At 46.1% G+C, this 19,832-nt stretch overlaps 1 protein-coding gene across 5 annotated transcripts in view; it reads left to right on the forward strand.

Annotated features, from left to right (window-relative positions):
* The window catches only part of LOC138296696 (adhesion G protein-coupled receptor F5-like), a 1,100,568-nt gene that overhangs the window by 439,391 nt on the left and 641,345 nt on the right, over positions 1 to 19,832 (forward strand). For all 5 annotated transcript variants that reach the window (XM_069236068.1, XM_069236070.1, XM_069236069.1 and 2 more), the window contains one exon: positions 17,103 to 17,242. In XM_069236068.1, the coding sequence (XP_069092169.1) occupies positions 17,103 to 17,242 (140 nt within the window). The remainder of the gene's footprint in view (positions 1 to 17,102; positions 17,243 to 19,832) is intronic.

Here is a 19,832-nt window from a genome sequence, read left to right on the forward strand (position 1 = left end):
GGAGGTGCTTCTCACCTCCCCCTGCAGGAGCTGTAACACCTGGCGGTGAGCCTCAAAGGCTTACCCCCTTTGTTACAGCACCCCAGGGCACTCCAGCTAGTGGAGTTGCCCGCCCCCTCCGGCCACGGCCCCACTTTTGGCGGCAAGGCCGGAGGAGATTATGAGAAAAACAAGGAGGAGTCACTGGCCAGTCAGGACAGCCCCTAAGGTGTCCTGAGCTGAGGTGACTCTGACTTTTAGAAATCCTCCATCTTGCAGATGGAGGATTCCCCCAATAGGGATAGGAATGTGCCCCCCTCCCCTCAGGGAGGAGGCACAAAGAGGGTGTAGCCACCCTCAGGGCTAGTAGCCATTGGCTACTAATCCCCCAGACGTAAACACACCCAGAACACAGCAAGATAGATTCCTGCAACCTAAGATGAAGAAGGACTGCTGAGCTGAAAAACCTGCAGAGAAGACGGAGACACCAACTGCTTTGGCCCCAGATCTTCCGGCCTGTCTCCCCACTTCTAAAGACACTGCTCCAGAGACGCGTTCCACAGGGTCCAGTGGCCTCTGAAGCCTCAGAGGACTACCCTGCATCTAGAAGGACCAAGAACTCCCGAGGACAGCGGCTCTGCTCCACAAAGACTGCAACTTTGCAACAAAGAAGCAACTTTGAAACAACACACATTTCCCGCCGGAAGCGTGAGACTTTGCACTCTGCACCCGACGCCCCCGGCTCGACTTGTGGAGAACAAACACTACAGGGAGGACTCCCCGGCGACTGCGAGCCCGTGAGTAGCCAGAGTTGACCCCCCTGAGCCCCCACAGCGACGCCTGCAGAGGGAATCCCGAGGCTCCCCCTGACCGCGACTGCCTGCTTCAAAGACCCAACGCCTGGTAAGGACACTGCATCCGCAGCCCCCAGGACCTGAAGGATCCGACCTCCAGTGCAGGAGCGACCCCCAGGTGGCCCTCTCCCTTGCCCAGGTGGTGGCTACCCCGAGGAGCCCCCCCCTTGCCTGCCTGCATCGCTGAAGAGACCCCTTGGTCTCCCATTGCATTACATTGCAAACCCGACGCCTGTTTGCACACTGCACCCGGCCGCCCCCGTGCTGCTGAGGGTGTACTTTTTGTGCTGACTTGTGTCCCCCCCGGTGCCCTACAAAACCCCCCTGGTCTTCCCTCCGAAGACGCGGGTACTTACCTGCTGGCAGACTGGAACCGGGGCACCCCCTTCTCCATTGAAGCCTATGCTTTTTGGGCATCACTTTGACCTCTGCACCTGACCGGCCCTGAGCTGCTGGTGTGGTAACCTTGGACCCAACTTTGAACCCCGTAGGTGGTTTACTTACCTGCAAAACTAACAAACACTTACCTCCCCCAGGAACTTTTGAAAATTGCACTAGGTGTCTAGTTTTAAAATAGCTATATGCCATTTGTGTGAAAACTGTATATGCTATTTTGCTAATTCAAAGTTCCTAAAGTTTCTAAGTGAAGTACCTTTCATTTAAAGTATTGTTTGTAAATCTTGAACCTGTGGTTCTTAAACTAAACTAAGAAAATATATTTTTCTATACAAAAACCTATTGGCCTGGAATTGTCTCTGAGTGTGTGTTCCTCATTTATTGCCTGTGTGTGTACAACAAATGCTTAACACTACCCTCTGATAAGCCTACTGCTCGACCATACTACCACAAAATAGAGCATTAGAATTATCTCTTTTTGCCACTATCTTACCTCAAAGGGGAACCCTTGGACTCTGTGCATGCTATTTCGTACTTGGAAATAGTACATACAGAGCCAACTTCCTACACCAGGCCTGTGCCATTTAAGTGGTACATGTTTGATGAGATATCTGGCATATGTGTGCATGCCACCAACTAGGTACTCATAATCAACCACATCATGTGTGTAATTACTGTCACATACAATAGTATACAACTGTGTAGCAGTGTTGTAGTCTGGCAAAGATGGCAGCCTACTTATCACTACTGTGGGAATTGTTATGCTCACATTTTCATTGTTAGGCACAGGTTTACGGTGCTCCACACTACTCAGTCCACTGTGTACATGCATCAGGCACCTGACAATCTCAATAGTCTATGTACCCTGTGCAGTGGTGTTAGGTTTTTTTTTGGCGGGGATCTAGCCTCTTCATGATTGCCCTTCAGCAGAGCAATGCACTGTCCCCTGCAGACAGACACATGCATAATTGTGATCAAAAGGACTGGGATATTATTTTTCCTCTGGTGTACTTGATGTCAGCCTTGCCATATCATGCCCTATCATGTACTGAAGACTAGCTACATGTCTCATCATTTCACATGGTCTGACAGACATGATTTTATGTCCTTAGTAATTTCCATGGGCAGCTTGGTTAGGTCTTGTATCTCTGTTGTAACTTGTAATTATTAAGCAAAGAGCCAGGGGACAGATTGTGTCATCTGTCACTGTCTCCTATCATGATGGTATGCGATGGGCAACTAACAGGTTATTGTAGTGGCAATCATGAGTGGGTTATGTACTGACCTAGCCATCCTCTCTGTACATATGTTGGGTGATCACATGTTGACATTGATGTGTTGCACAGTCAGCATTGGTCTATGTGTCTACCTTCTCCATCTTTTACTGCATATCTTGTTAGGAATGGATTGTGTACTACATTGCTGCCAATCTTTAGGCTGCTTACACTTTGTACACATCTTCTACAGCCTGTCATACATGGACAAGATGCAACATGTGGCTTGTGTAAATTGAGGATGTACACATCTTCTACTAGTTGCTACATAATAGTTACCGTTCCATTGCCTAGCTTTGCAAGATTACATGACTTCCATATGCACATGCCATTGCATCTGCCACATCACTTGTGCTGTCTCCAAATGGCCTCCCATGTTTTATCTCCAAGTATCTGTGGCTATCTCTCAGCTGTTCATCCACATCCTTTGTTGAACCTGGGTATGCATTAATTCCTGCATTCCACAACGTATGTCACTCTTACCATGACTGTATGATGGTAGTGTGTGAAATCATCACAGTGCTGCTTTTTCATTAGCCACATGCAACATATCTTTCTACTTAATCTCCCATTCATTTTTGGATGGGTCTGTGATATGTTTGGACATTGATGGACATACTTGCACATCCCACACCTGAATTGCATGTTGGAGACCTAGACATATTAGGGAATTTTGTCACTGTTGGTAACTTTATCTTGTCTGGCATGTGAGTGTCAATGAGTGGTGTGTATTGATATGTGCTGTGTGATGGTGTAATACAGACTATACTAGTTCACCTTGCTGACACATGTCAACCATTGTTGATAATTGCAAACCCTTGGCTACCTAGGCCATATACCCATACATCAATCTTCACATGTATATCCGGATTAGCTGTAGGTAAAAGCTAAAGGTACTTTATTATGGTAGCACAGCACCAAAAATACTATTGAGGCAAAACTCGTTTAGGAGGTAAGTAATACTCAAGATATATACACTAGTAGTCATAAATAGGCATAAGAATAGTTAGAAAATAGTGCAAAACAGTAGAAAACACAAGAATAGTGACCCTAAGGAAAGCACAAACCATATACTGAAAAACGGAATGCAAGAGTTGGCCCCCCACCTAGGTAAGTGAATTGTGTAGAAGGGTGCTGGGGTACCAGGGAATCACAAAGGTAAGTACCACAACACCCCGAGCGACCAGAAAGTTAGGAGTAAATTACTAGAATTTCTCCAAAACACCCACTGAGAGGAAAAGAAGAGAATTGAAAAACCCAGAGATGACTGCAAGAAACCAAAGGTGGATTCCTGAAGAGGAATACCTGTGAAAAGAGGGGACCAAGTCCAGAAGACACAGCAGAGTTCGGAGGGCAGGAGCCCCTACCCACCAGGCTGAGGATGCAGAAGTTGGTCGACGGTGAGGAAGGAAAGTCAGCACTGCAGCCCTGGAGTCGGAGTTGAGGTCCTGGAGGATGAAGATGGTGCCCCACGCCGGAAGAAAGATTGCAGATGGGTTTGCGTTTTTGGATTTCACCAACAAGCCTTGGCAGAGGCAAAACTTGCGGGTGGTGGAAAGTGGTGCTGCCAGGGACCAGCAGGGCCCAGGAGGACTCAACCAAGGAGGGGGAGTTAGAAGGGACTCTCAGCGTCACAGCGAGTAAACAGAAGCACAGGCAGCCCTAACAGGAGTCCCACAGGACTGGGACATAGAAGTTGCAAATGGAACCCATGCAGCACTACCAAAAAGGATCCCACGCCACAGGAGAGACACTCAGGGAGCTGTGCGGTGCAGGATGGAGTGCTGGAGCTACATGATGCCTGAAGACCCCTTGGAGGAAATGCCAACAAGCCTTGGCAGCTGCAAAGACGCAGTGCAAGGGGGTACTGTCCTGCGTGGGAAGACAAGGGCTTACCTCCACCCAAGTGGGACAGCTGGTAGAGAGGACCAAAGGGACCACTGCTGACCACCACCCATGATGCAGGAAGCGCCCAACTCAGCAGGAGAGGGGATCCACGCAGCTGGTCATCGTTGCTGTTGGTGCCTGCAGATGCAGTGAATTACTCCTTCACTCCAAGAATATTCCTTCTTCTTTCCTGTGCAGACTGAAGACTGGCTGTCCTCAGGGGATTCAAGACCGGGGAAATGTTGCAGAAGCTGGAAGGAGCTGTGAAAACAATGTTGCAGGTGAAGTCTTTGTCTTTGTTGCATATTGTCAGGTCCTGGAGAGTCCAGATGCAGTTTCTTTGGTCAGACATCGAAGTGGAGGTTGCATAGGAATCCTGCTGGAATCTTGCAAGCCGAATCTGAGGAACCACCCAAAAGAGAGACCATAATTAGCCCTGAAAGGGGGATTGGTCATCTAGCTGGGTGACCACCTATCAGACGGGGGCTCTGAGGTCACTTGTCTGACCCGGCCACTCAGATGCTCCCAGAGTTCCCTGCCAACCTTGGATTCAAGATGGCAAAACCCAGGGCCCCTCTGGAGGAGCTCTGGGCACCCCCCTCCCCCAGAGTGGTGATGGACAGGGGAGTGGTCACTCCACTTTCCATTGTCCAATTTTGTGCCAGAGCAGGGACTGGAGGTCCCTGAACCGGTGTAGACTGGTTTATGCACGGATGGCACCAAATGTGCCCCTAAAAGCACACCAGTAGCTTGAGGAGGCTACCATTCCCAAGTCCAGTAACACCTATTTCGAAAGGGTATAACACCCCTCTCCCAAAGGAAATCCTTTGTTCTGGCTTCCTGGGTTTGAGATGCTCAATCAATAGGAGGGCAGAAACCTGTATGTGAGGTGGCAGCAGCTTGGACTGCCTGGAAAACCTCTGAAGGCTTTAGGAGCAATGCTGAGGGTCCTCTAAGGAGTCCCCAGAGTGCATGGAATCATACAACTAAAGCTTGCAAAAGTATGGGGGTATGATTCCAACATGTTTGATACCAACCATGCCTAGTTTAGGATAAACCATTATGTAGCTGGACATAGGTAGTGACCTATGTCCAGTACATGCATAAAATGGCGTCCCGCACTCACAAAGTTGAGGAAAATGGATCTGGAGTTTGTGGGGGTACCTCTGCTAGTGCAGGGGTGCCCTCACACACTGGTACTTGCACCCTGCCCTCTTGGCTGAGAGGGCCTGCCATACAGGTGACTTACCTGGGACAGTGACCTATAGTGAAAACGGGTGCATGCACCAGGTTCACACAGACTGCAATGGCAGTCCTGCAGACCCTTTGCAAGGGCTCCCTATGGGTGGCAGAATAACTGCTGCAGCCCATAGGGATCCCCTGGAACTCCAATGCCCTGGGTACCTAGGTACCATATGCTAGGGACATACATTGGGGCACCAGTATGCCAATTGTGGGTATAAAAAGTTACCAGCAACCAAATTAAAGGAGAGAGCACAGTCACTGGGGTCCTGGTTAGCAGCATCCCAGTGAACACAGTCAAACACACTGACAAACACGCCAGAAAGTGGGGGGTACCAAGCCAGAAAGAGGCTACTTTCCTACAGCCATATTTGAGGTACAGCGCACCATGTGGCAGGGTTGGGCCCACTGGCAGTGCCAGGACATAAGCCCATTGATATACAGTGCAGGCTCTGGCTCTAACATTGGTTACTGACCCTGAACAGTAAATGAAGGTCCATAGTTAACAATTGTGCCCCCCCTTGTCACACATGCACAGTGTTGGCATAGCAGCGATCTGCCTGAGATGTGACACTGTTCAGTTCCTACATTACATCCTGCCAGGCGTGGGGATGATGTAGGGAAAGGGCTATGATTTTGCACATTGCCCACTTAACGCCACGTTATATTTGGTGGTGCATGGATCTAGACCTTCAAGAGCCACATGCCCGTGAGTTATGTGACATGGAGGAACCAGACCCTCTTACATCACAAAATATGTTGCAACAATACTTGTAACTGTTGTGTTTCTTTCTTGCTCTCTGAGGTATGAGTTACATTCCAATATGGTATAGGTAGTAGAGAATAAGTCGACCATGAAGATCATGTTGCTAAGTAATTTATTGGTGATATTTACAAAGTGATATTTGTACAGTGACCATGTTTAGAAGTTCTGTACAATTTGTAGTCTCCTCCAAACTCCTGCAGCAGTGTTTTGTAGTTCCCCCTCCAAATGTGCTACACTATTGTCATCCTCCTCCTCGATGGGGACATCTACCTGTTCATCCCAGGGAACATTGGCCGGTATACATATATTATGCAAGATTGCACATACCAGTATCATCTTACATCCCAGTGGTGGAGCATACAACAGGCTTCCTTCTGTCAGGGCCACGCACCTGAATCTTGACTTCAGAAGCCCAAATGCCCTCTCCACCACACTTTGGGCCATATTTATACTTTTTGACGCAAAACTTCGCTAACGCAGTTTTGCGTAAAAAAAATTAGCGCCGGCTAACGCCATTCTGAAGCGCCATGCGGGCGCCGTATTTAATCAATGACGGTAGCCGGCGTTAGCCGCCGGCGCTGCCTGGTGTGCGTGGAAAAAAACGACGTACACCAGGCAGCGCCGGCGTAGGGGGATATGGGGCTTGGGCGTCAAAAAATGGGGCAAGTCAGGTTGAGGCAAATTTTTCGCCTCAACCCGATTTGCGCCATTTTTTTCGACTCCCAACCCCCATAGAAATGACTCCTGTCTTATCAAAGACAGGAGTCATGCCCCCTTGCCCAATGGCCATGCCCAGGGGACTTCTGTCCCCTGGGCATGGTCATTGGGCATAGTGGCATGTAGGGGGCACAAATCAGGCCCCCCTATGCCACAAAAAGAAAAAACATGACTTACCTGAACTTACCTTAATGTCCCTGGGATGGGTCCCTCCAGCCTTGGGTGTCCTCCTGGGGTGGGCAAGGGTGACAGGGGGTGTCCCTGGGGGCATGGGAGGGCTCCTCTGGGCTCCTTCCGAGCCCACAGGTCCCTTAACGCCTGCCTTTTCCAGGCGCTAAAAAACGGCACAAAAGCGGCCGTACGTAATTTTTTTTGACCCGCCCACTCCCGGGCGTGAATTTTGCCCGGGAGTGTAAATACGGCACACATGCCTCGGAGTCAATTTTTTAGACGGGAACGCCTACCTTGCATCTCATTAATGCAAAGTAGGTGTCCACGCTAAAAAATGACGCAAACTCCATGGACTTTGGCGCTAGACGCATCTAACGCCAAAGTATAAATATGGAGTTAGTTTTGCGTCGGAATTGCGTCAAAAAAAACGACGCAATTCTGGCGCAAACGGGGTATAAATATGCCCCTTCGTGTTCTTCTGTGCCCTTCATTATATGCAGGCTCTTCCACTGTTGTGGGATTGCCAAATGGAGTTATCACCCAATGCTGTATGCCGTAACCTTGGTCAGCTGCAAAAGAATGAGAGATGTGTTGGTAATGCTTGAAAGTGGTTTGGTATCTACGTTGGCAGTTGTTAGTTTTAGGTGCAGTGGTGACTGCTTCTGGTACAGTGGATGTTCCTGTTTTGTGAAATGGTTTCATAGGTCTGTGTTGATGGACATGACAATCTTGGGTTGTGGCTCAGGGACCTGGTGATTGTAATATTCAATCCAAACCGATGGATCACCCATTGCAAATATGTGTTGTGTTTTCCATATGCGTGCCAGTTTCCTATTGTTGGTGGTACCTTCTACTTCCTTGCACCACAGTGGTGTAATTTGTAGAGACACCATGGTAGCCCTACAAAGCCAAACTCTGGCCTCCATGTTAACACGTGGCACAACGCATACAGTGAGACACATAGTGACCCTTTGTGGCAGATGATGGCTGTGCCAGCCATCAAGTGTACTAGGGTGTGAATCACACAATTAGAGCATGCGCAAAAGTTGGTGCAGTGGAATCTCCTAGGTTTCTGGATATGATTTATCTCAGACACTTTCAACACATGCACAGTGCAGGCATTGGGAGGGGGCACCCCATTCTTTTACATGGGTCCCTATGCATGGTGAATGAAAGCTCAGGTATGTCCTCTATACTCCTATAGAGTCATGCTACAGCATCCATAATCTTTACAGTATTTCACAAACTCTGCGCCAGGGTGGGCCGTTTCTTGTATATGACAAACACATGGTGGTGTTAGGGGGGGTGCTAAGGGATGCATGTGAGGTGGCACTGGACTAGGTGCTGCACGACTTCTCATTATTCTGCCCCATGGTCTTTCATGGTAGGTAATGTTGTATTCCTATGTGTGCGACACAATGCAGCAGACAGGTGAATGTGCACACTACAGGTATGTCAGGTATGTGTAGGTAATATGTCGTTGGTCATGGCAACACTTAGGTGTCATTTGATATTGGTGCTGCCAGAGGCTTGAACTCCATGACTAATGTGGGGCTGTGCCTATTTTTGACTTTCTTTATATTGAAATGGCCTATGCCATTCACATTGCTGAGCTATACATTATTAGGTATAATGTATGTGGGATCCGTATCTAGTTGTCAGCTAGTGGACACTAGTAGTGGTTTCGGCCCAGCTTGTGTATGCAAATGGGACATAGCTCCACCTGTCCTCATGTGGTGTGCCCATCAGGTTTTGGCTGTTTTATGTACATATGGGTGTATGTGTGTGTGGTGTGCAATGATTGCGGTGTAGTGTGGCATGTGGCATATGTGTTGTTGCCTGTACATCTGTGTTCCCCTGCCCATGTGTGTTTAGTGTGGAGTGTGGAGTGTGTCTTGTTTGTCCTACATGGTTGGTGTGTTGTATGTGTACTGATTGGTATGGTGGCTTACCTACGAGTAGGCCATTGCCATATTTCCCATCCTGGAACCGCTCGTTGATGGTGGAATGCCAGAATATGTAGGCATCATGTACGCTGCTGGGGTATTTGGCAAGGATGTTTGAGAAGAGCCCACAGTGGTCCACAATGGCCTGCAAAGTTATGAAATTGGTGTGCTTGTGGTTCCTGTACAGGTGCACTGTTGCTGCAGGTGGCAATAGTTGGTCATGGGTGCAGTCCATTGCACCCAGCACATGCGGGAACCCAGAAATTAGATAGAAACCTTGCTTGGTATCCTGCTGCAGTTGCTGGGTGTTGGGGAAGCAGATGTGGTGGGGTGTGAGACATATGATTGCATCCAGAACCTTAGGAAGGAAGACCGAGAAGGACGGCTGGGAGGTACCAGCCACTTGTCCACACGTTGTCTGAAAAGATCCTGATGCCAGCATATGGAGGACAGCAAGGAGTTTGGTCATGGGTGGTATTTTGTTGGAGTTTCCACCCTTACAGTGGTGTGTGGTGCAATGTGGTGCAGCAGGCGAACTATTGAGTCCTGGTTCAGACAGTAATTCCTGATGACATTTTGTTCCCTGAGCCCAAGTATGGTTGTATGTTGTCAAAAGATCCTCTCCCACCTTCTGCGCTGCCTTTGTGGCTTTTATAGTGGTGTTTTGGGTTGCTGCGTGGTGGTGGAGGAACCTGTTGTCATCACTGACGTCTGCAGCGTGTGCCAAGCTGGAGCAATAACAGTTCCATGTTGTCCAGGAGGTTGCCAATGCACCTTCTGTGTGGGTCTCATTTTAACGCCTGGTCTGGCTAGGCGTTAAAATTTGACGCAAATTGGCCTTTGTGTCATTTTTTGGGACCACTTTCTTTCTGTGCATCGTTTTTGCGTCGGGGGTAAATATGGCTCTGGAGGGCTAGCGTCATTTTTTGGAAGGGGACGCCTAAATTGCATATCATTGTCGCAATACGACGCAAGGTGGGTTGGTGCTCCCAAAAAATAATGCTAACTTTTATATTTTTATGCTAGACAGGCCTACCATCAAAATATTAATGTGGCGGGGTATGTTTGCACTGCTTTTGCATAGAAAACAAATGATGCAAAGGCGACGCAAACGTTTCAGAATTATGGGCCGTAATGTTTTGTGATCTGGCCCCATATTTCAGCAGCAAGGCAGCAATCAAAAGTATTGTGAATGGCAAATAAAAAGCATTGAAGCTCATCAGCATTTTTGAAGGTATTTGTGTTTTAAAGGTATTTAAAATAAACAGGAAAAAATAGGGAAACATCTGGAAAATGAGATAGAAATAATAAAAAGCAAGATGGCCCTGAAAACAAAGAAAGACACTTAACAATGTTTTTATTAGCATTTCATATCATGAAAAACAGTGTAGCTGATAAAGGTGTAGTCATAAAGTCATAATGTAAATATTCAATGTGAATATTTTGGAATTAAACCATAAAGAAATAAGTGAAAGCAACTTGTCAGTGGCTAAGACAATATTTAGTTTTCCATCTTCGGCTGCACATTTCATATTTCCTTGCTCTGCTACGCGCTTTGCAGATATAACAGGTCACCAAGGGAAATACAATTCAGTCATAAAAACAAACGCTGAAGGAAGTGTGTTCATTTTAGATGGTGGGATGTTGCTATTAGATTTAGGACAGTCTCATTTTCTGGCAGTCAATAGAGTGGGCTTTGATTCCCCCTTACAACCATTGTCTTTCTTTGACTAGTCACTTTCAGCCAATGGCTTGAGATTTTGCCATTCACGTCTTGGCTCAGCTCAGAGTAGTATTCAACTATCACGTAACATTATGGGCTCCTTGGTTATATTATTCCACTCTCATACTTGCATTGAACTACATGAAGGACTACTCTACAACGTTAGCCCTCTTTGTTTACATCTGTTGGATTGCTGTTGTATACTTTGCATTGGCATAATACACCCATGCTGTTTGGCTTTGCCAGTGCTTGAGTGTGAAAGAATGAGCTGTGACAAATCTTTATTTATAGTGTACATTTCCAGAAAGCAATATCGTCAGTTTAGATTGTGAGGGGTTCCCATTTCTTCCCTGTCCAATTTCTCACCAATCATGTTATTCAAGGAGGTCTGTTGTCATCTTTCACTGCTAAAGTTACACTATTTTGACAAAACAGAATGCTTTTTGCAATTTTATATAGCGTGAACTTTGCCCAAAGGACATTAGAGCATTTTACACGAGTACCAGAATGCATTACAGAAAGCAGAGTTATTATTTTCTTAGGGACAGGGAAATTAAGGGGCATATTTATACTCTGTTTGCACCGGATTTGGAGAATTTATTTGATGTAAATCCGGCACAAACTTAACTCCATATTTATATTTTGGCTCTAGACATGTCTAGCTCCAAAATATTGGAGTTGACGTCATTTTCTGCCTGCGGAAAACAATCTTCCGTCAATGAGATGCAAGGTAGGAGTTCCTGGGCAAAAAATGCCTCAAAGGCCCTTGTGCCTTATTTATCCTCCCATGCAAAAATCACGCACGGGAGGAGGAGGGCCTTAAATAATGGCGCTAAGCCTGCTAGCGCCATTATTTAACGCCTGGTTATGGGCAGGCATTAAGGGACCTGTAGGCAGATTTCCATGGTCAGAGACCATGGAAATTGCCAACATGTGCCCTTCCCTGTCCCCAGGGACACCCCCACCCACCCCTAACCACACCAGGAGTATATATATATTTTTTGTCCATGCCGCTCAGGGGCCTTGGGGCCCTGTGCACGACGCTGGCCCCAGTGGCCATGCCCAGGGGCATTCGTCCCCTTCGCATGGCCATTGGGGTGGTGGGCATGGCTCCTGTCTTTACTAACACAGGAGCCATATCCATGGGGCTTGTGCACCAGAAAATTGTGCTAAACTGCCTAGAGGCATTTTTTTTTGCCTCTAAACAGTGTAGTGCCATAATATGGCGCACAAGCCCCGGTTCCCCCTACGCCTCCCCGGCCCTGTTAGCGTCCTTTCCAAGGACGCTAACATGGCCTTAGCACCAGCTACTGCCATTCCATAAATATGGCGCCCAACCGGCATCTAGGAATGGCGCTAGCCGGCGCTATACTTTTTGGTGCAAACCTGCGTTAGCACAGGTTTGCGCCAAAAAGTATAAATATGGGCCTAAGTTATTAGTCCAGAATCACACAATTTTGAGCCGATGCCAGAAATCAGTTCCCCTGTACCAAGATCAGCAGCTCTGATTACCATCTTGAATCACTATTTAATTCTTTGTTACACAGTCATTGTTACGTTTTCTGCTTCTGCCTATCTAGAGAGTTCTCTTCTCCATTTATGTTTTTTTGAGCTGCGCTTTTGGACTTCCTTGTCATGATTAATTGAATTCTCACCAGCATCAGAGATAGATGTGTGTATTTGTACACCAATCTGTTTTTGTTTTTGGTTTGGGTGATGAGTTTCATCAAAAATGCTCTATTACTGATTGTTGTCTTGGCCATTAGCTTTCCATCAACTGAACTATTTTGGATCTGTAGTGTGCTATAGCTGTTCATAACCACACTGTGTGTAATAAATCATCGTCTACAGAGTGAAAAACTGGGACATGTGTTAGATATTATTGAATATTCTACACACGGGAACACTTCAAGATAAAAATATTAGTTTATGTTAAATCAATTTAATTTCAGTACAACTTAAATCCATGGGGTTGTCTGAAGTTGCATCTCAGAAGAAATATAGTTCAACCAGAGGAGATCCACACAGCATCATTACCTCCTGAAATTATACGTAGTTTTATAAGTAGAGCAAGGGTTTTCAGATATTTTGCTGATAAGGCACTCTGAGTCCCCTTTTTCAGACTGTTTGTTGTAATTTTGAGCCCTCTTTGTGGCCCTTTGTGGTAGCGTTGTGAGGGCACTTCCTATAATTCTAGCACTATTGGTGACTGGGAGGGGCTTGAAATGTAAATACCTTCTATGTATTACAAGTGGGGGATATAATGAAAGATGAGCCAGGCACTAGCCTGATGTCTAGCTCAGCTCGAATTTTTGTTGGAAATTAAATCCCATATCTAGCTGAGCTTTCATGTGGCTTCTGTCTACCTCCTCCTCTCTACCCTTTGTACACAAAGAGGTCAAATAAAAGCGTTAACATTTTAGATAAAAGGATTGACAATCAGTTGCCCATTTAGTGGTCAGGCACTGAATTACTGACCCTCCTGAGTATTTCTGACTCGTTATGTGCTAAAGGCACCTCAATACTATATACGGAGGCATCCCTGGGATTGAGGATTTCTTCCTCAGCTAGATATGTAGCACCTATTTTAGTCTGAAAGTTGTTCAAGATTGAACCTTAAAAGGATTATTTCCCAACTGGTGTCCTTATCACTGACCAAGTACATTCACCATGGCGAACCCGCAACGGGTATTCATTTCAGTAAACTTGGGACCTCCCCTTATTACTTATTTATTAGCACATGACGTTACAGCCCGGGGGGGGGGTTCTGTTACATTTGTGCTTGAGGCTCATCCAGCATACAGAACAGAAATGTTCTATTCTGGGGTCACCTTTTCAGCAGTTGATGGGAACACTAATACATTTCACCAGTATACATTGCTAATGAATCACCATGGCGAACCCGCAACGGGTATTCATTTCAGTAAACTTGGGACCTCCCCTTATTACTTATTTATTAGCACATGACGTTACAGCCCGGGGGGGGGGGTTCTGTTACATTTGTGCTTGAGGCTCATCCAGCATACAGAACAGAAATGTTCTATTCTGGGGTCACCTTTTCAGCAGTTGATGGGAACACTAATACATTTCACCAGTATACATTGCTAATGCATCTGCACAATACAGAGCATATGCATATTTAGAGATACCTCTATCTTGTCAAGACCACAATAACTGGTGTGATGGCGCTCTGTCCCATACAATATTACATGTTAGATAAGGTCCTTTGAGCAATGACGGTCCTCCTTGGCCTTTACTGGCCACTTACACATCACATCCCAATGCAGACACCTTGGCGGTGACCGAGTTTCACCTCTCATACGTTGAACTTACACCAATATACAGGCACGCAGGCCCAGATTTATACTTACTTTGCGCTGAATTAGTGTCATTTTATTTTTACGCTAATTCAGCGCAAACTTAACTCCATATTTATATTTTGAAGCTAGACTATTTCACATCAAAATATTGGAGTTAAAGCCATTTTTTGATGCGTGAACCTACCATGCGTCAATGAGATGCAAGATAGGCATTCCCATCCAAAAAAATGACTAAGGCCCTAGCGCCTTATTTATCCTCCCGTGCAAAAATGGTGCACGGGAGGGAGGCAGGCCTGAATAATGGCGCTAAGCATGCTTAGCGCCATTATTTAATGCCTGGGTCAGGGCAGGCATTAGGGGACCTGTGGACCCATTTCCATGGTGAAACACTATGGAATGAGCCCACAGGTGACCTCCCCAAGCCCCAGGAACACCCTCATCCACACCAGAGGGACACCGGAGGATGGGGGACCCATCACAGGTAAGTATAGGTAAGTAGAGGTAGGTATTTTGCATTATTTTTTAAAGTGCCATTGGGGGCTCTTAAATGGACCGCCCTTCATGGCGCTGGGTGCAATGGCCATGCCTAGGGGACCATAGTCCCCTGTGCTGGCCATTGGGGTGGTGGGCATCACTTCTGTCTTTTATAAGACAGGAGTCATTTGGTATGGTAGGTTTTGCGTCTAGAAATGATGCTAGGCTGGTCAGAGTCATTTTTTATTTTCCTCTAACCATCCTAACATAATGTTTCGGTACAAAACACCCTTCTCCCATACCGTAACCCCCTCCCGGCTAACGTCATTTTGCTTGAAGCTAGCCCATTCTTAGCGCCGGCTTGCGCCATTCCTTAAATATGGCGCAAGCTGGCACTGTGGAATGGCGCAAGCTGGCGATATACTTTTTAACGCAAAACTGCACTTGCGCAGTTTTGTGCCAAAAAGTATAAATCTGGGCCTTAGTACAATTTGTAATGCAAACTTTAAATACCAACCCAGTATGTGTAGCTCCAGAACCACTGCACATAGTCACACCAGGCATTAACCCTGAGACTGTGCATTCGATCATTGATGAAGTAATCTCCAAACCTGAAGAAGTCCCGTTTTGGTTAGCTCAAAAAAGAAAATGCGCTCGAGGCTGTGTTTCCCCATACTGGACCTCAAGAGATCTCACTATGTGCTTGCCATTTGGGATGGTTCCCGCAGTGGATAACTGCAACACATGGTGTAATGTATTAGCCACACTGTATACTACAGCACATGGTCCACTAACACTTGCCAATTTACCAGAAGTGTTAAAACAAATTCAAGATGAATTTTGGGCTGCCCCAGCCCTGGATTAGGGGATGCAATTAATGGGCAATTTTGCTACAGTATCTTCAATTACTTTAATCTTAAAGGGGAAGCAGTTGCACTAGCAGTGCACATGTGGTTCTGGGACGTTCCTGCACAGGTTCATTTGGCTTCTTATAGGCATGATATTTTATCCATTGGACAACTGCCTGTACCCTTCAGCCTAGATACAATTAATTTTATTTTTCAAGCAGAGGCTCTCTTCTGCAATGATGTTTCAGTTTTCATTATCTTGTACACTTTTAGCACAGAAACTGATTTAATACCTTTTGTTCTGACATTCTCGTTCTGTGATTTGCTCAAGCCTGTCACCAACAAGTTGTTGGCACAAGAGTTCTATCATGGTCTTTGCCACTTCACAGAAACATGCATATTTTCACGTGAGGGCATCTTTCCTAGAACACCAACTGTTTTATTATAAAATACCCTTTGCCCCCTATAAGTTAGAGAAAGGGTTCCAGAGAGACGATTTGCCACTGCAGGCTGTCATACCATTTTAGCTGCCTGGTGAGACTTCACGTCCTTTCCACTCCTTTGAGAGAGGCCTCTCAGTTGACCGACAGCCCTCCTCGCTACTACCACATTCAGGTATGGGGGATGGTCTCTTCCCAGAGACCCCAAACGGCAGATTGGTGGGAATGATTATATTTTTTTCTTTCCTTGTCACAGTATTTTTATTGTTATGTTTTATCATCCTAATCATTGCAGTCCATGCTATTTTATCTAGTACGCACTTGTTTCAATAAATCGTATTGAACCAATTTCTGCTTCTATTTGTCTTTGCATGTGTAAGGCGAATGTAACTGAGAGATAAGGATGAGATATGTTTCACAACGATTTCCCCTGAGAAATTATAATGTCATGTGCACGGATGTCAAAAATCACCACCATGTCTATGTGCCGGCAAGGTACTGCTAGCTGCCCGAAAGGGTTAGGCCGACAGTTGTCACATGGTGTGGAACTGGACTCAGAACCCCACATCCTAGTTATGCTGCCACCCGAATCCAGCAGTCTCATTAATACAACTAGAGCCAACACATCACTTCTTAGCACTGGCTCCAGGGTGTGGGCGAAGCCAGTAATGACTTTAAGTGATTTTTTGTGAGGTATTAATGTCAAAGCAACCACATATGAAACATAGGCACTTTCTTTTTAATTTTGAAGAGGCTGTAATATTTTACGTGGTATTTGTTGTTTGATTTCCATAGCAAACATTTTCAGGGCTCAGCTCCTGCACGGGCTCTAAGATCCAAGTCATACCCATGGCTCAGCTCTGGCCCAGCATGCCCTGTTAATTTGTTGACTCTCCCACCTCTACTTTTTATAAGGTACACATTCAAACCGTGCTCCATCATTTTTGGTATGTCAGTATCTGTTGTCACAGTTAATGTGCAACAAGATTACAATTCATCAAAAAAGCAAAAGCTATTTTTGTATTCAAGTGTCACAGAGTAATGTTCGTCTCTTTCCCTCTTTAGAGCTGGAAGCATCATTGTTGATTACATTATTGTGGCTGGGCCGGTCACAGACAGCAACATTACAGCAGCAAACATCAAAGTGGCTGATTACTTACTTGATCGAAATGTGACGGTGAATGAATTTAAAACTACTTCAAATGGTAAGCTGTGGAGCGGTTGCAAAAATTTTACAACTCTCACTACTTCCCCTATGTTCATTTAATAACGTCTACATAGTCTAATGATGCAAGTTAATGCAAGTTTATGGAGGAGTGTTGAAAGCAAGCCTGCAGTAATAAATGAATTGACAGTCGGCTGTGTTTGTTTTTGTTGGGAAGAACCAATGGTCCTTCATTTGAGTCACCATGGGCCTCATTTACAAGGCCTGTGGCACAGGGTGGTACAGCAAGTGGCCTGCTGCGCAGCCCTGCGCCACCAAGAAAGGGCAGAAATGTGCGATTTCTACAAGATATGGCACATTTCTGTCATCTCCCATTCGCTGATGCACAAATTACTGCCATGCGCCCATGCGTTATGAGGATGATTGTTTTTGTGCAGGAAGGGACACCTTGTGGTGTTTTCCTCTTTCAGAATGCAGCACACATAGAAAAAGGAAATAAACAGGAGAAATAAAGATATTCCTCCCTGTTGCGTCACCCTTATGCCACCCTTGAGGTAGGCACAGGATTCTGACGCACTCCCAGACTTGTAAATCTGGGAATGTGTCCAATTCCTTCGGGTTCCATGGATTTGCGTGGGTACACCTCAAGCAACACCCGTGGAACACCCCTTTCATGTAGTATTATGCATGAAAGGGGTTCATATTTACAAGGCCATGAAAAGCCATGCAAGGTGGCTTTGTGTGGCCTTGCAAATACAGGCTGGCACACTGCGCCACCAGAGCATCAAAAACACTGATGCTGTGGTGGTGAGGTACTGGGTTTTTCAGAACCGGTACTGATCCGGTAACCCAGTGGTGCCAGGGTACACCCAAAGACCTCGGGTACTTTCCTGATTCAGACCACAGAAACTCAGAGTCTTCTAGGTGAAGTCAAAGATCGAATTTATTGGCTGCAACCAAGTAACAAGCGTCCTAGAAGTACAACAGCACGGTTTGTATGTTCTCAGGAGACTGTGTTTCAATGCAAAGTCAGGTTTCCTTATATACAGTTTTTTAAGCTTCAGGCAAACATTCTTGACATTTTGGTTGGTCATTCACATGTTTTCACTACAAAGGAAAAAACAGTGTCAAGATGAAACCTCATATTTCATGTCATCCAACCCATAATAAATTACCCGGCAAGGCCTAGTATTTTACATCAGATAAGTGTGGACCCCCAATAAAAACGGGCACCTCCCCCTCGTAAAGTAAGAAGAAGAAAAGAGCAGGTGCAGGTGTGAGCAAGATTAGGCAGGGTGTGTGAGCGATAATAAGGGTTTTATGGCCTGGTGTGCCTTGATGCTATCTGATTCGGCCACTGGGAGAGGGACTGACCAAACAGGTTTGGCCTGAGGCAATGGTTCCAGCTTGCCCAGGTCAGAGAAAAGTCAATCAAGGTGTACGTGTCCTTGGAATCAAATCTGACTGTATTATAAGCCTATGTGAGGGCAACTTTTAAAAATGGCTGCCGTGTATAAAATGGGAGCCACGAGTGCAGGACGAAAATGGCGATTTCGAAGTGAAAACGCTGCTGGAATTGAGCGAAAATGCTCATGCTTAGTGTACTAGTCATTATCGGTCTTTTGATACTAAAATCGTACTGCTGTGGCAAAGTAAATTACATGGGTCCAGAATTTTTAGAACCACAAACCCTCCTTTTGCCCTTACATAGGCAATAAACCTATTCTCATGCTAATCTGAGTCCAGGTCTATGTTTCTAAAGTCGTTGAGATGTTGCTGTAACATCATCCTAGTATTTAGCTCGTCTCTTGGTGCAGGTTTCCTTATGCATGATGTAACACAGAGGCCACATATCGCAGGAGCACACTGCACGCATAGACAGAACAGGAAAAGAATGGCCAAGATCATCCCAATGACCATCAGTATCTTCCATCCCCATGCTGATATCAGTTCCCAGAACCATCCCATTAATGACCAATCTCCTCTATCTAAATGAATAGATTCGGAAATTCTATGCAGTTTGGAGATGGCCTGGTATACTGTTGGAGCGTTATCTGGGACAAAAACACAGCAACTCGATTGGATCAATGTACATACTCCACCCCGGTCTGCAAGTATGACATCTAATGCGACCCTGTTCTGAAGGGTCATAAGACGATCCGACTGGAGCTCAGCAGTCAAGTTACCAAGGGCACCAGCGGTTTCAGCCACGGTGGATTCAACCACTCTTATCAATTGCCTTATGCTCCTGCTGTTACCTATTTGTCCCCAGAACGGCAGAAAACCCTTTACGAAGTCCCCAAATTCTTGTCCTGCAGTGTCTTCTTCACTGAAGACGCCTCTAACTATCCTTGTCTTGTGGTAATCTGCCGCTGCTGTGTAGGTAGGGGGCAACAGGAACGAAACGAAGCATGTGCCCGAAAAGTCAGGGGGCAACCATGTAAAGGCTCTATCATGGCAGATGAAATAGGTACCCTTAGCTGCCAAGAGCGGAGGGGAGGTCTGAGATGCGAAGACATATGTCTCAGTGCAGACGCTTTCCCCTAGCTGAGCTCTGGGATTCTTGCCAGTACCTTGCAGACACAGGTGACCCTGATGGGGTACAACCCAAATCAGGGAAGATATCTTAG

Source organism: Pleurodeles waltl, chromosome 5 (assembly GCF_031143425.1).
Source record: "Pleurodeles waltl isolate 20211129_DDA chromosome 5, aPleWal1.hap1.20221129, whole genome shotgun sequence".
NCBI lineage: Eukaryota > Metazoa > Chordata > Amphibia > Caudata > Salamandridae > Pleurodeles > Pleurodeles waltl.